The sequence below is a fragment of the Necator americanus genome, chromosome III (genome assembly GCF_031761385.1).
Source record: "Necator americanus strain Aroian chromosome III, whole genome shotgun sequence".
In the NCBI taxonomy this organism is placed as follows: Eukaryota; Metazoa; Nematoda; class Chromadorea; order Rhabditida; family Ancylostomatidae; genus Necator; species Necator americanus.
Genome location: NC_087373.1, coordinates 10,637,620 through 10,652,229, shown reverse-complemented (window position 1 = coordinate 10,652,229; position 14,610 = coordinate 10,637,620). Strand labels below are relative to the sequence as shown.

The 14,610-nt window shown below is 39.6% G+C and overlaps 1 protein-coding gene across 1 annotated transcript; it reads left to right on the top strand.

Moving 5' to 3' along the window:
- Positions 1 to 14,370: 14,370 nt before the first annotated feature.
- On the top strand, positions 14,371 to 14,610 carry RB195_009195 (uncharacterized protein; the record flags this gene model as incomplete). The annotated part of the gene is made up of 1 exon (XM_064196069.1): positions 14,371 to 14,610. One exon carries the CDS (start codon positions 14,371 to 14,373, stop codon positions 14,608 to 14,610), a length of 240 nt encoding a protein of 79 aa, XP_064047214.1.

Sequence of the window (14,610 nt, the reverse complement as noted above, 5' to 3'; positions counted from 1 at the left end):
TTAGTTCCTTTTTTTATACCAAGCCCAACTATTATAGGTCAACTCCGTTGTGGTGCGCCTACGCGTTCGACTTTAATTCAGAATTGTTTTGTGAACGTGTGTGCAGCTTATACAACTGCGAAGAGAAGTCTGCTACTCCTTCATCGATCTCAGCTGGATGAAAGGCTTGGTTGGCTCTGATAAGGTTTCGAACCGTCGAGCATGTATGTAATCGCTGTCGAACCTCATACTAATTGTGCTACATGTGAACCTAATAAGATAGTAGGTCTTGTTTTCTTCCTTCATTCTACAGAAGTAAACGACTCCCTGAATTTTTTTTTACACTCAAGAAGGATATCAGCTTTCATAGATTTATACTTCTCATAACTTTTATCGTCTCACGAAAATATTTTGAATTTATGCATTACTTTAAAATTGTTTGGTGTTGAAATTAAAGTTCTTGAAAAGCCACAGAGCGGCTGATGATAGCACTTAATAAAAGTGCAACTTTTTTCCGAGAAAAAGGAAGGCAGCGAGTTTTTTCCGCCTATTCCAAAGTTTTATCTTCTGGATCATCAAAGCATGTAAGACTTTTAGAGCATAGCGCGTAGAGGACATCTGCTCGTTTAAACTTGCTTCTTTTGACGACACAAACACATTAGGCGTCAACTGCTGTCAGCCGCTTCAAACAGCTATTTAGCAAAGTCCAGCAAAGAAGGATTCGTGTTAGCTAATGTCTTCTATGGCGTCCTAAGTTTCTAGATTTTCTTTAAAAAATGTATTCATTTTAAAAAGTCTTTCTTTCTTTGCTTTGCATGCGAACTTCGCATGCATCCTTAAATATCAGGAGCATGATCGTTCTTAGGTTCCTTGCAAGCGTTCTTTTGCAGGTCCTCAGATTTTTTTTTACAAACCATTTTTTCTTGGCAACGATAGAGTGGTTGATAACATTTCAATTGATTTTCATTTGAAACTCTACAAGTTTTCTTAATTCGGAAACTTGCCTTAATTTTTTTGAATAAAAAATAGAAAGTGATTACTTAGTTATGTTTTTCCATACTATCATTTGAGTACAAAAAATCATGTGTTCGTAGAAAACAACAAAATTGTTTTCTAGTCTGCATGACAGGTAAAAGGTTATGAAATTGCTACAAATTATGGGAGCTCCAGAAAAGTCGCATAACCACACAACTTTACCTCCTTAAGCTCTCACTGGAGGTAGTTCAAAACTTTGGTCAGATACTTTTAGAAAGTAGGTAGAAGCTTGTTATTGCTTCATATCTTCTTATTTACAAAATTTCCACTCAATTTTTTCGGATGATTTGCATTCATCTTTCCTGTCATCAAGGCTGCGATTATTCACTACTAATTATCATTCTCCTACGAAAATGCGTTTTTGCAAGCGAGATTCGTTTAGAACTGACTGGAGAGAGCACTGAAGGTTTTAACTGTATGAAAAATTAGCGGTCAACACTTTTTATATTTATTTATTTTATTTTACACTATTTTCAACTCTGCCCAACTGCAAAAAGACTGGAAATCGATGCTTTATTTGATCAATAATATTTGTAGTAACGATTTCAGTGTTTGCGACGCTTCACTTCTAACTTTTCGGATCGCCGTAGTTTTCATCAATTCCTACCTGTGCGTTGCATCTACCGTCATTTTCTGTATCATTACTAAGTAAAGAAGGCTACTTAATGCGCTGAGAAGAATCACTGTGAAAGCTTTAGTGAAAAGACAAATCAATTTTGATAAATAATCAATTCCTAGGGGAAATATAGAAAACAAAGTATTATGAACATGAGAGTAGTTTAGCTTGGCAATGCAGAGCTTGCAGACAATAATGATTCTATTTTCGGTCATGCTCTTGGACATACCACGATTGGTAACTGTAACTGCCGTTGTTGATGGCCTCCAAACACCTGGAAATCGAAAAGTTTGCGAAGACAGTTATAGCAAAGTGGATGACTCTCTCTGTTATATATCCTGACACCGTATCACACATACTGGTTAGTGCTATGTAGCCTTTATGGTGCTACTGTCTACTAATTACTCTTGTTTTTTAAATTCATACTGTAGTTACTCTAACGATTATCTTGCGTTTTTAGTTTGCATTGCGGAAGTTTGTCGGTTCATGTCGCCAACCCTTACCTTCGACGCCCTAAGCGGACGTATAATCCAACGGAAGTGGTATCATATAAATTAGTACTCATAAAAATACACATTTCCCACTGTCAAAATTAGCAGAGACATAGAACTACAACAACGGGCTGACGTTTGCGCACTGTTTACAAGAATGCACCTTCCTCTGTTTCTTCCTAGCCTCGAATGCGCTATTCACCTCCAGTATTGGTTTTTCATCCGTCTCAGCTATGTATCTGAAGCTGTGTGCCCTCTTAGCTTGGGGAATGTTCTACTTTATCCACAAAATTTTCGCATGAGAACAACGATATTTTGACTCATTCGATCCACGCAAAAAGCTGTACCCTGATTCAGAGTCAAAGGGTTACGGGAGTCCTTGAGCAAGAGAGCCTCCAGAGTTTCACTAGCGCCCACAAAATACGCGCGCGCGGCCGAGAATCGTTTCCTGCGCGGTCGATAAGTGAGTAATGGGACCTTTAATCGCCGCTTTTAAATAATCCAGCATGGAATAGCAGAAAGACCGTTGTATATGTGTATGCGGTATGTACACGTAACTTCCTACCATTTTATTACCGCACCTATGCGCAGCTGGTTGTTTTTGTTTTACTTGCTGACCGTTATCGTTTCCGGTTTGCGCATTTATCCGTTTACTCGCGTGGTGGCGGTGAAACCCAACTGGGCAAGGGAAATGAGCGTGAAAAATGGTGCACCCAGATTTCCATTTCTGAAGATCTTCTGAATTTTGGGATGACCGGAGATTTTTGTCCGTAGCCAAAATAAGGGGTGTTTGAGTCTTCAACTTTATTAATATCTAAACTTGCTCCCGACTCTAAAAATGTATGTATCTGAAAGAGCATGCAAGTTTGCATGGCAATGCCACATGCATTTCAAATGATCGAAAAACAAAGCAACAAAAGTTCTAATATGTATTCTTTAGAGATGTTAGAGACGTTAGAGTCTCACTAAAACTGACTTATGTACTGTAATTCAACTTCTAATCAAGTTGACTTACATTGCTTAGACACATTTTCTTGCAAACCTCACTTTAAAACGGTTGCAACTATGTACAGGCGTAAAACGTGTTGTAACTGGTTGACGCGACGCGTTGTCGGTGCATTGAACTCTCTCCACAGTACGCGGAAAACTTCTGGACTTCTCTTGTTCTTGCTTTTATGCTTTGTTTTATTGTTTTTGATTACTTTTTGGTATGATACTCAAATATTACTTGGTCTTTTCAAAGTCTTTCAAGTTCTAACTCCTTTTTCCATTAGTTTTGTCGCTCTAACATTAAGGCGCCTTCGAGCGAGACTTTGTACGGATTTCCTTTCTCTCTTCTTTTTTTGGCAATTCTATACGATGTTCATTTTTTGCACTTGCTATACGAAGAGAACTCTTGTTGGCTAGTTTAGTAGTTTTTAGTGATTTTAGGCACCTCAAAGACTTCATTTGCAAAAATTGGATTTCTGCCTCAGTTTTTACGTAACTATGCATAGTTAGCTTTCTCCTAGGACGGGTATGGGATTTTACTACGACTACTTTTACAGCAAACGCTTTCCATGCTCAACTACACGTGAAAAGTTGTAGAAACGTGGTTCCTAAACTAAGATTTTAGACCCTTCCTGAATCACTCCACGAATCTAACGTGGTATGGATTTCGAATGTACAAACTCTATACGGGGTCGTAGATTGCGGGATCAGGGGTGTTTCCGCTCATTTCTTTTTAAAGGCAGCATCCCACGAATCTGAGGAGGTGCGGATTTCAGGTGGAGTATCCGTATACGGGGTCGTAGATTATGGAGACCGCCTCCAGAATGCTGTTTTGCACGACGGCATCTATTGCAACGTTCCACCCCTTGCGCCGGCTCCGCCCGGCGATTCGTCGAAAATCAATTCGGACTGCCCGAAAGGAAAAAAGGGAAGGTAAGGAGGGGGGGGGGGGGCGCTTGGAATGGCATCTCGAGTGATTCAGGGAGAAATGAGCGGAACCATCCTGGTCTCTATTATCTACGACCCTGTATACGGATACTCCACCTGAAATCCGTACCAATCCAGATTCGTGGTATGCTGCCTTTAATCGTAGTAAAAAAAAACGGCGTAAAAGACTAAAGACTCCGTTTTTCACGACGATTTCAGTTGTAACGCTCCACATTTGTACACGCGCCGCATCTAGCTGCGCAGCGGTCGAAGGCCACTGAGTTCTCCTCGACTGCCTATCCAAGTGAAACGTATGAATAGGTTGCTGAGGGGACCAGAACGTATACATACAGGAACGTTCTAGCGTTCCTCGTAGGAACTAAACCGCTTCCCACACCGTTTATTAGGACGACTAGGGAGATTTGAGCGAAGCCATACCTAATCTCGCAAGCTACAAGTACATCTTTAGCTTTTGCCGTGGATTCCCTCATCACTTCAAATTCGAGGCATACTGCCCTTAAAGAAAAAGAAGTGAAAACCCATAAAAACAAAAAGAAAATGAGTCCGGAAAATCTCCACCCTCTCCTCGACCTTATCAGGGTGAAATGCTTTTGCCTTCTGCCTTCTCACATTCCCCTCCGAAGGAGTTTCTTGCCGTGGACAATTTTCAAGAAAAGGGTGTTTTTCAAAAAGAAGAGGAAACAGTAGCGCGTGAGAACGATACTTGATTCACAGTGATGATCAAGAATTGTTTCTCCTGTTGTATTTTTTTGCATGCACTCAATTGCCGGACATCTAGCTGCCTTAGTTTTTACTTTTTGAGTGATTGACATTTTTCATAATTCTTTTCAAAAATGTATTGAATTTTAGAGGTAAACAGAAAGTTTCAAAAGGTTCTATTTTCCGTTGTTTCGAATCGATGGATATTCTATCACACTGCTAAATCCTCACCTAGTCCCATCTCCAATTTTCAATCACCACTCCTTTCCAGGTCTGGTGAAAGTGCCTTGGGCTTATCTTTTTCGGGAACTTTAACAAACACTTTTTAATGGGCTAAGCTATCAGATGACGTTCTCGGTGCAGGTTTTTGTCACTTTTGCTGCGAAAGCAATGCTATAAGCAAACGAAAACATGCGTCTCGTCGAAGTGAATTCCTCAAAATAAACATAACGCCTCTCCTCATCAAGTAAATACATTTCAACGAGCACCAGTCGTACTGGACTACAGCTCTCCAGCAATCATCGTTGAACTAGCCATTGTGTGAGTCTTTCCCATGCCTCTCAAAGCTCCATCACATCCGTTCATCCTGCGTCTCCGCTCATCACGCAATCCTTTGTTCTTCGGTTCCAAATCGTCGCCGACCACATTTCACCCATATAGTCAGCGTAGTGACCTTATCACATCCTCATCGTTAATTCATCCTTTTATCCTTCCGCACCACCGCTCGAAGTCAACCTCAACGAAAAGTCGTAATGCATTGAATTTTGTGCAAAATTTCGCGAATTCCTCGCTGTAGTCTGCTGCCGTGGCAACGAATCTGCAGTTCCGCTTGATTTGCTGTATTTGGAACAATTTCGCGCCAATTATTGCAAAGAAAGGAGAATTCCTCTTGTATGGCTGGTACGAGATCGTTTTGTTGTTTAGAGGAAAACAAACATTACTTATTTCTGGATCGAGAAAGAAGCAATACTTGTTTACTTCTTATAAACAAAATAACTTTTATGCTATCGATCACACCCTTTACTTTGTAAAAATTCGCTTTGCGAGCTGCCCCCGTATAAGAGATTTCTCTGACAGTCATCCTACAATTTCAAATTCATACTTATTGAACAAGAACAAAATAGCGTTTGGCTTCATAATTCCGTAATACTTGCCATGCTTTGCTGGGTCCTCCTAGGAATTTTTGCACTTTCTTCCTAAGCAACCCCAAAAAAAAGGAAAACCAAAAGGAAGTGCTCACTACGTTACAATTTCACTGAAAAAAAAGCCTCAGGAGAGTATTCCAGCTTTCTGATTACTCCAATGCACTTTGAAAACGACTAACTTGCACTATGTTGCGAGCAAAAGTTGCACTTTTCTAGACGGAGTTCATGTATGGTCGGTGTTCTATTAATCTGTAAAGGAAAAATGGTTAAGTATAGCCATGTCCACTGAATTGTATGGAAGTTAGGGTTAAGTTCCACGTTTTCATATTCAATCAACGAGGTTTCACCGTGGACTCAGACATTTTCTTCAAGAAAAAAGAGAGCAGCCAATTTCTTCCTCCCTTTTCTCTAACCTCACCGCATTTCATGCCTCAGCAATTTCGTTACTCATTTCTTTTCTATCGCAGACAAACCAACTGTCTTCTTGGAACCAGTGTCGTAATATTATACTCCCCAATTAGTAGCACTTTTTCGATGCTATCAAATATCTTCCTGGAAAAAACTCGTTTTTCTGCTATTTCTCACTATTCTGGATTTGTTATCACGTAAATATTGTATTACGGGAATGGAATGCCAATGTACATTAAAAAAAAAGAACAGGAGCTGAAAATCCAGCCATTAAATTAAAGTCCTTCACCTAGAATTAGATTCTTGGTCAGTCCTAGAATTAGTCCTAGAACTAAAGTCCTTCTAAGAAAGTCAGACTTTTGACATCATTTTTCAGTTTATCGCCCACTTCATTCAATTTTAATAAGGATAAGGAAGGTTAGCTGACACTTAATGTCATTGTGCTTGAAATATGTCATTTAACTGATTCTTTAGAGGTTTATACGTGAATATTAAAAAAAGGTTTATCTTCCACCACGTGTCCTTTTTTTCGTGAGATTTCTACGGATTTTAGTGTGAAATCCTCTACCATATCCCTAACAATCTTTTGAACTTCTGAAGATGTTGGAAGAGCACAATTTTTACTTTAAACGATCTTGTGTCTTGGGTTCACTTAAGTTGACGCCTTCGAAGACAGCGAAGAAGCCGAAACCTCAGGCTAAGAAACGTTCCATTTAAAAACTTCGTAGAAAAAAAGCTTTGCGTAGAAAACACCAATTTTCACTCTTAATTGTAGTAATTGAAATCTATAGCTATGCAAAGTTGTTCCAAGAAACGGACCGTGGATTTCTTTGTTTACGTGTTCTCTTCAAGCCATAAAGTTGCGCAACTTGTACCGGAACATCCATTAATCCACAATAACCAGCTGCCCTTGCAGCAGTTCAGGCCATTCCCACTGCTCCCGTCGGTCATTTCACGGATGTTTCACGAATGTGCGGGTGCGGTCGGTGATTGAACGATTGGAGTGCAGATGGTCCATGCGATCCACAGAGTGTCTTGGTTTCAGGTCTGCTCGACCGACCAACCAACCCACACACCCAGCGCTTGGTATCGCTGTCCATGTGCAAATAACGCGGGTCTTTCATATCCCACGACTACGTAGAAATCCGTTTGTCCGCTGTTTTGCAAAATGTTTCTTCACTGCATGCAATTTTTCGCGATTTTTCCTTTTCTTAGCACTAGACTAACATTGCTAATCTTTGCGCAAAGCTAATGTTGATCTTTTAGCTTAATGCTCGAAGGAGTTTTCAATAACACCCTCTGATTCATTCGAATTCTCATCATCTTCCCCATAACTATTTTTAGTGCTAAATTCCACCTACTTTACTTCAAAAGAGGGCTCGAGCTCGATCCTGTGTGGTTCTGTAATCCATCAATCCATGGTTCAGTTATTGTATTTCTATTTACACAATGACCATCACCGTCAGTGTTTGTCCATCACATGGCTGCTGACTGCGGGAGTACCACCTCTGATCACTGTCTGATCCCGGCACTTAGTGTTTGAAGAAAGTTCCATTCTGTATAAGATAAAGTCTAGGCCAATTTATTCCGCCTTCTTATTCCTTCGCGATTTCAGAGATGGGTAGATTTCACCATGGGAATAACTTTGATCTCCTAGAATTCTTTTGTTTGAACCAAAAGAAAAGATTTTCTTTAGTTGAAATTTCTTTAATTTAAATTTTTCTTAATCGCCATTGAGCGTAATAAATAAACAAATAAATAGATAAATATTGTGTCGTAATTTTAGTTGTTAGACCTTAATACGGGCATCAGCTAACACTAGTGAATCTTACCCAGTCCGAATCAAGCTCTCTCTTTGCCTTCTTCTAAGGACTAATTACTGTAACCTTCACGCAGTTCAGCCAAGGTTCGCAAAGTTTGACGGAAAGTTATTGTGTTATTGTAGAAGAAATCCTTTGGAAACTGGTTACTTCTTCCTGAAAAAAAAAACTAGATTTGTTGGATGAAATGATCTACATATTTGAAAGCACTCTTCTATTCGGCTTTTTTCGCTGTACCAGGCACAAAGATTGATACTGCCAATTTTAAGAATTACTTGAAGTTTTTTCTGCTATCAACGATCGAAAGCATCGTTAGAAAGAGTTGGAACAATTTTCATGATGTCGTAAGAGTTCTACAAAATCCTACAAAATGTTTGTTTTTTTTTGAAACAAGGAGGCTTTTCCTTTTTAGTATATGCTCTATTATGGAGTTACGAACCAAGTACATATTTTCGCGTTTTGTAGCACTTCAATACAAAATAATGAAAATTCTAGTTTTTCTATCCTATCATGTCTGTTTTGTTTATTTCTCTGGAAAAGTTCCTGAAAAAGTTGCTTCCTCGCTGATCGACGAGTTTTGTTACTAGATCCTAAATACGATAGGAAATAGGAACAATCACAGCAAAAAAGAGAATTGAGGTGTTGATAACATTATTCATAATTTTACTCATCTATCGTGGTTCCTCTCATTCCACAGATAGTGGCGCACGATACCTATTAGGTTGTTTCATAGGTTTCTTTTCTACATTTGTTTTTTCGATTTGACAGTAAAGACATTCCTAACCACAATAAAATCAACAGAATAGTCAATAGTCTTCGTCGATGTGATACACTGTTTTTTTTTTAGCCTAGGGACTCAGATTGCTGTGAATTAAATTGTTAACGATTGTGTAAAGAAACTAATGGGACAACCCAATACTTCGTCTAAGCCTTCAGTTAATATGCACTATTCATTTGTTTATTTACGGTATAAATTTTTAACTTGAACCTAAGTCAGCATTGAAGTCGAATTATTTCGTTTATGACTTTTTCATTCTTGTATTTCCTCGCTTATTTCTGGAACAGTTCGATGCGCTGTATTCTTCTATTGATATACGATTTGTTCCGCGGACATTCTCGGTGCTATTCCGAACCAGCATAGAACCATTTTTCCTATCAGTTGCACTATGCGGCCAGGATTAGAGCCTGGGTTGTCAACAAAGGTACATTATTTATTTAAAGAGTGAAAAATCGAAGTTACCATGTAAACGTACATATCACGCGAACATTTCATGACGGGATCATTTCATGCTTCAAACTCGTACATTGTGTCAACGTGATCTAGTCGTAGTGAAATTTAAAGACATCATCCCACGAATCTGGAGTGGTGCGGATTTCCGGTGGAGTATTCGTATACGGGATCGTAGATTATTGAGAGAAGGGTGATTCCGTCCATTTCTTCATAATTGTCGTAAAAAACGGCCCGGAAGATGCGGCTTCGAGCGTTCCGGCGCAGTATTTTCCACAAGGAGTTCGATTGGAGCGCGCCAGCGCACGCGCGCATCTTCCGGGCCGTTTTTTGCGGCAATTAGGGACAAATGGACGGAATCACACCCCTCTCCATAATCTACTATCCCGTATACAAATACTCCACCTGAAATCCATAATACCATAATACCTCAGATTCGTGATATGCTGCCTTTAAGCGAGTTGGTGTGTTTTTGTACGACGGCAATTTATAAAGAGTACTACTCAATAGCTACGCAAATGTTATTTCTTATGTTTGCGCAGTAAAAACCATAACTCGTTTACGTCCGTAGTGGTTCACATCAATGATTTCATTGTGAGCATAAAGTCGAATTGATATACACTCACTCGGTTGAACACAACTTCAACGGCGCCAACGTCATTCACGTGTTCAGAGTTGTCTGCTTGGAAGAAATCGGCGAAAATGATTCATGAATGGTTCATGATTTTAAGGTGATCTTTTCCCAAACACTTGCTGGTCGGGTTGACAGCCACGAAATTCCAGAAGACCATCTTTTCGTACGCACTGTCCTTCGTTCAACACCGCTCAAGGTTAACTAGATTTCTCATTTCTTTCGAAGTCTATGAATTAGTACCAAACTTGCCTGAGAGGATAAGGATACTGGCAAGATACTGGATCTGTTGACATCCGCAAATCCTTGTCCAAGGCGCTTTTATAAAAATCTATAAAAAAAATCTTGTACAATCCTGAAGCGTTTGCAATTCCGGATTGAATTCCAGAAGACTTTCTATTCTCATTCTAAAAAAGAAAACATTTTATCCTTTATTCTTTATTAGCAGGTTGATGCATAAACTTTTCATCGCTGATACTTTAGTAGTCATAGATATTCATGACTGATCCTATTGATATTAATATGGTCAATGATGACAGTGCTCATTGATTTACCCATTTTTAATCTTTACAATTACAACTCTGGAAGTTTGAATATGCCTTAATCTACCAAGAGCAGCTTGAGTGAAAAATACCTTTAGAAGGGAGATTTCATTCTGGGAGCAATCAATAACTCTACTTTGGAATTGTTTCTGAAAGTGAGTCGGTAAATGTGAGCATCAGCAAAGCAGGCAACAGCAGAGGTTGAACCCTGCGCAAAAACACGCAGTATGAATAGGGCTGCGGCGGCAATATAGAATGGACTTATTGGAGATCCCCCCCCCCCCCCCCCCCAGAAAACCAGAAAAAGAACCAAAATATTACCTACTTTCCTCTAGGATTAGGTATAATCCCCTTATAAAACTAAAATCCTTTGCTACTCGTTAAAAAAGCAGGTCCTCCTTCAGCAGTTTTTTGTTGTTCTTAGGAACATCGCTGGAACAGAGGGATTTACTGGGGGGTTCCCAGAGAGGCCAAAACATCTGAACCGACCATCCAGAATAGATGAGCAATATGAAAGTTTTGCAACATTTTTCACTCTTCTACATTTTGCTTAGCTTTTACAGATTTTCTTTTTTTCTTTTTTTTTGTCATAGTTTCATTAAAATCATAATTGATGGGAGCTGTCACGCGATGCTCGTAAATTTTGAAAGGCGTCTAGGTAGCAGTCGGCAGGCCTGATGGGCCTCATGATGATTGCACAGAGCATCTGGTCAGCCTTTATTTGCACCTGTTATCGAGCCGTTCGTTCCAGCAGGAACTGAACAAACTCATCACATCAGTCAACAGCTGTCGCCCAAATTTGAGTCATACTTACGTCAATTTGAAGGATGTCTGCATCTGGCAGGACTCACAAGTTTCTATTCCTAATCCTTCGAAATTTGCATACTTCCTCTCTCTTCCTGAGCTTTTCTTCCCTTCCCGTCACCCACTTTTGAAATTTGGATAGAATTCGCTCTAACGACTGCAACGGAAACGCAAAAACTGTGTTGGCTTTGCCTTCGAGGCCTGTCGCACTTAGGGAATTTTCGAGAAGTCCTGAAAACGTGAAAGATGACTTCCCATTGAGAAAGTCGTCCAGGGAAAGAGTTATGAGAGCAATTACTTGCCGACAAAAGTTCGCTTGCACTGTGCGAATTCCGAGCAAGTTAAACTGCGATGCGGTTGCTGTTGGCGATAAACAGACACCGAAACGGGTGGTCGAGGTGTTGATTTAATGCATTTCCGTAAAAGGATGCGCTAACGAGTAGTCCTAGAGTACATGGATGAATTTCTGGTGGTGAAAGACTCATATGTGCCTGGTAGAGCCTAACTTCTCTAAAGCGCAAGTGGATGTTTTGCTGGAATTGAACTTGGGCAAATTATTCTCTCAAGCGCTACTGCGAGCGTGGATTTTTATGGATACTGGTTCCGAACCACATAGTCCTACGGTATTTGGATCAGGGATAACCCCTATGGGATGGAAACTTTAAAGATTTCTGGTGAATGGATCTGTGTGGTCTAATTTGGTGTTGGTAACTTTTTTTTTCTGATTCTGCTAAGTCTCAGCTTTTTTTTTCGGATTTCAAAGATTTGTTGTGCGGCTAGCTGCATGGATGCACATGGATGCACATAGATGGAAGTTTGGAGAAACCCGAGACGAGACGAGAGGGTTTTTTTCTTATACAGACATGCAGTACAAACCCGAAGCCTTCGATTTTAGAAAAATTCTCCTTTTTGAATTTTCACACATTACAATGTATTCGTCTTGCGTAACCGGGATTGGAATGTAATAATTGAGATTCCAGACCGGGTTTGAGATGACTGGTTCTATTTTTTCTTTCTTTTGACGGGGTCTTTTTCTTCACAGGAATCTGTTTGCATTCATAGAAGTTTTTCAGGCACATGAAATCCCTTGCGAAACATTAAAATGAGAAGACAAACTAAGGTTCAAAACTTTTGATGTTTCTCCTAGCTAATGACAACGTCATCCATCAAAAAGTTATTGACTGCTCGAACGTTTTTCTTCCTTTTTGTTCTGTTTCTCTGTTTTCTCTTAGGACAGGCTTGATTCCATCCATCATCGCTTTCCTTTGCAGAGAAATCCCCTGTCCTTTCTTCAAACAGAAGAAGAAGTTTTCTTGCCTAATTTTAAAGCAGAAATTGACGCCATAAAATTTGTCGCTCTGTTTGCATTGGTATTTCGAGCGTCTTGGCGCCAACCAAATAGTTTCGTACAGACATATGCAAACATGGAATGACTTATCCATTTAAAGCTGGTGTAGTTGTAGCAGAGAAGCGCCATTTTATCCTACCATGGTGGAACTCAGAAGTATATGTTCTGATTTCTTCATTGAAATTCTCTTTTGTCGCTTCAGTAAACCATTTGAGTTGGATAGCTTTTGTTTTTTCGAACATGACTGATGGAAAATGATACCGGGAACTTTTTTTTCGACGTAGAATTCTCGACAAATAATTAATTCCTTGCTTTGCTTTTTGTTATTTGCCATTATGCACGATCGGCATTCGTTAAATTTCTGCTTGCTTGGAATATTTCGCATCCCTTTAGAAATGTTCAAAAGCCCTATTTTTGAGTTGCCAAAGCATTCATATTTTGTTCAACGAACACCAGTAGAAGAGGGTTTTGGTAACACTGGCTTCTTAAGCATGTTTCTTTGGAAAAGAAGATTCGGCATATTTTTCATTGTTCACCTCTCCGTTCCTCCATTCCACTCATTTACCTTGAATTTCTTGTTAGAAGGTGTGATTTCAAGTGTGTGAAAAATGAGAACAGAATTGTTTGAATAGAGTGCATTTAAAGTAACTTCACGTAGAAAGTTTTTTGTCTGGAGTAATCTTTTTTATTCAATTGTGCTTCAGTGAAATTTGAGATACATAGTTTTGTTGGAAGCGTTCTAAGTGAAATGGCTTTTTTGGAGTTCGAAATCACCTTAAAGCTCGTTCTCTTCGGAAATGTCGTCGACGAATTGATAAATCCACCTTTTGGATCGATTTTTTCAATCTATCTATCAATGTCGTGATTTTTTTATTGTATCGAAGTAGTGTACGTTTCTGTAACCAGTCAGTAGGTGCTCATGGATGTACGAGTCTTCTTCTTCATCCGTGGGTAGGTAATCTCCAGGATTTCTTCAACTTAACGTTTCGCTAACATCCAATCATTATTAGGGTTTTGGTGCTCCTAAAAAAACATTTCTCTCATTATTCCTAGTATTTCTGAAACGTTTGCAAAATCAAAGATTTATGTAGTCTTCACATCTTTCTCCCCTGAATGATCGTGAAACTTTTTTCGGAGTTTCACAAGCTGTAAGTTCGCTCATTTCTGGTGGATTTCCTTTCTGAAGCGATTGTCGACAAATCTGGATCAGTATACTTTGATTTTGGTCAAAGAATTTCCTTTATATGCTCATCGGGCGCAAATTCCTTTATGCCTCGAGCAAACATGAGTACAGAAAGATATCGTCTGGTGTCTAGACGATATTTTTTTTTACTCATGTTTGCTCCCTTATTCGGAGAAAAGTCATAGAACATGAAAAGATCAAGGTTTTCATCATTTTCTTTACTTTTTCTTTGAAGGTGCTGAAAGTGCCTATGTGACCTCCTGAGAATGTTTGATAAACTTCCGCAGCCAGTTGAGAGAGCTAGAAAGAAGGGAACTTCAACTGTCTGATGTACAGTTTCGGACTATGCATCCCCTCGAAATATGGACCTGACCTATTATTCCAAACAACAGATTCACATTCACCAGTATCGTTTAAACCATTGCAGCAAACCTCTTGAAAAAAAACGGTCTTCGACGAGCCCCTTCTCCTCCAAATACCCATAGAAACGCGACTGAATGTGAATGCCAGTTGCTGACCGTGTGAAAGTGCTTATGTGGAAGAATGCTTATCTACATAAGAAGGGCATAGACTATTTCCGTCCGATAGGAACACCACCGGGAAGCGTTCATTCCAGTCGAGAAGCCCTCGAATTCTTTTGGATTCACACTTATTCACACGTCTGTCACGATGCAGCACCACTTATGGGACTGGCCATGAGCGGACCGGCGATGATGGCGGCACGGATCAAAGGCCATTTCTAG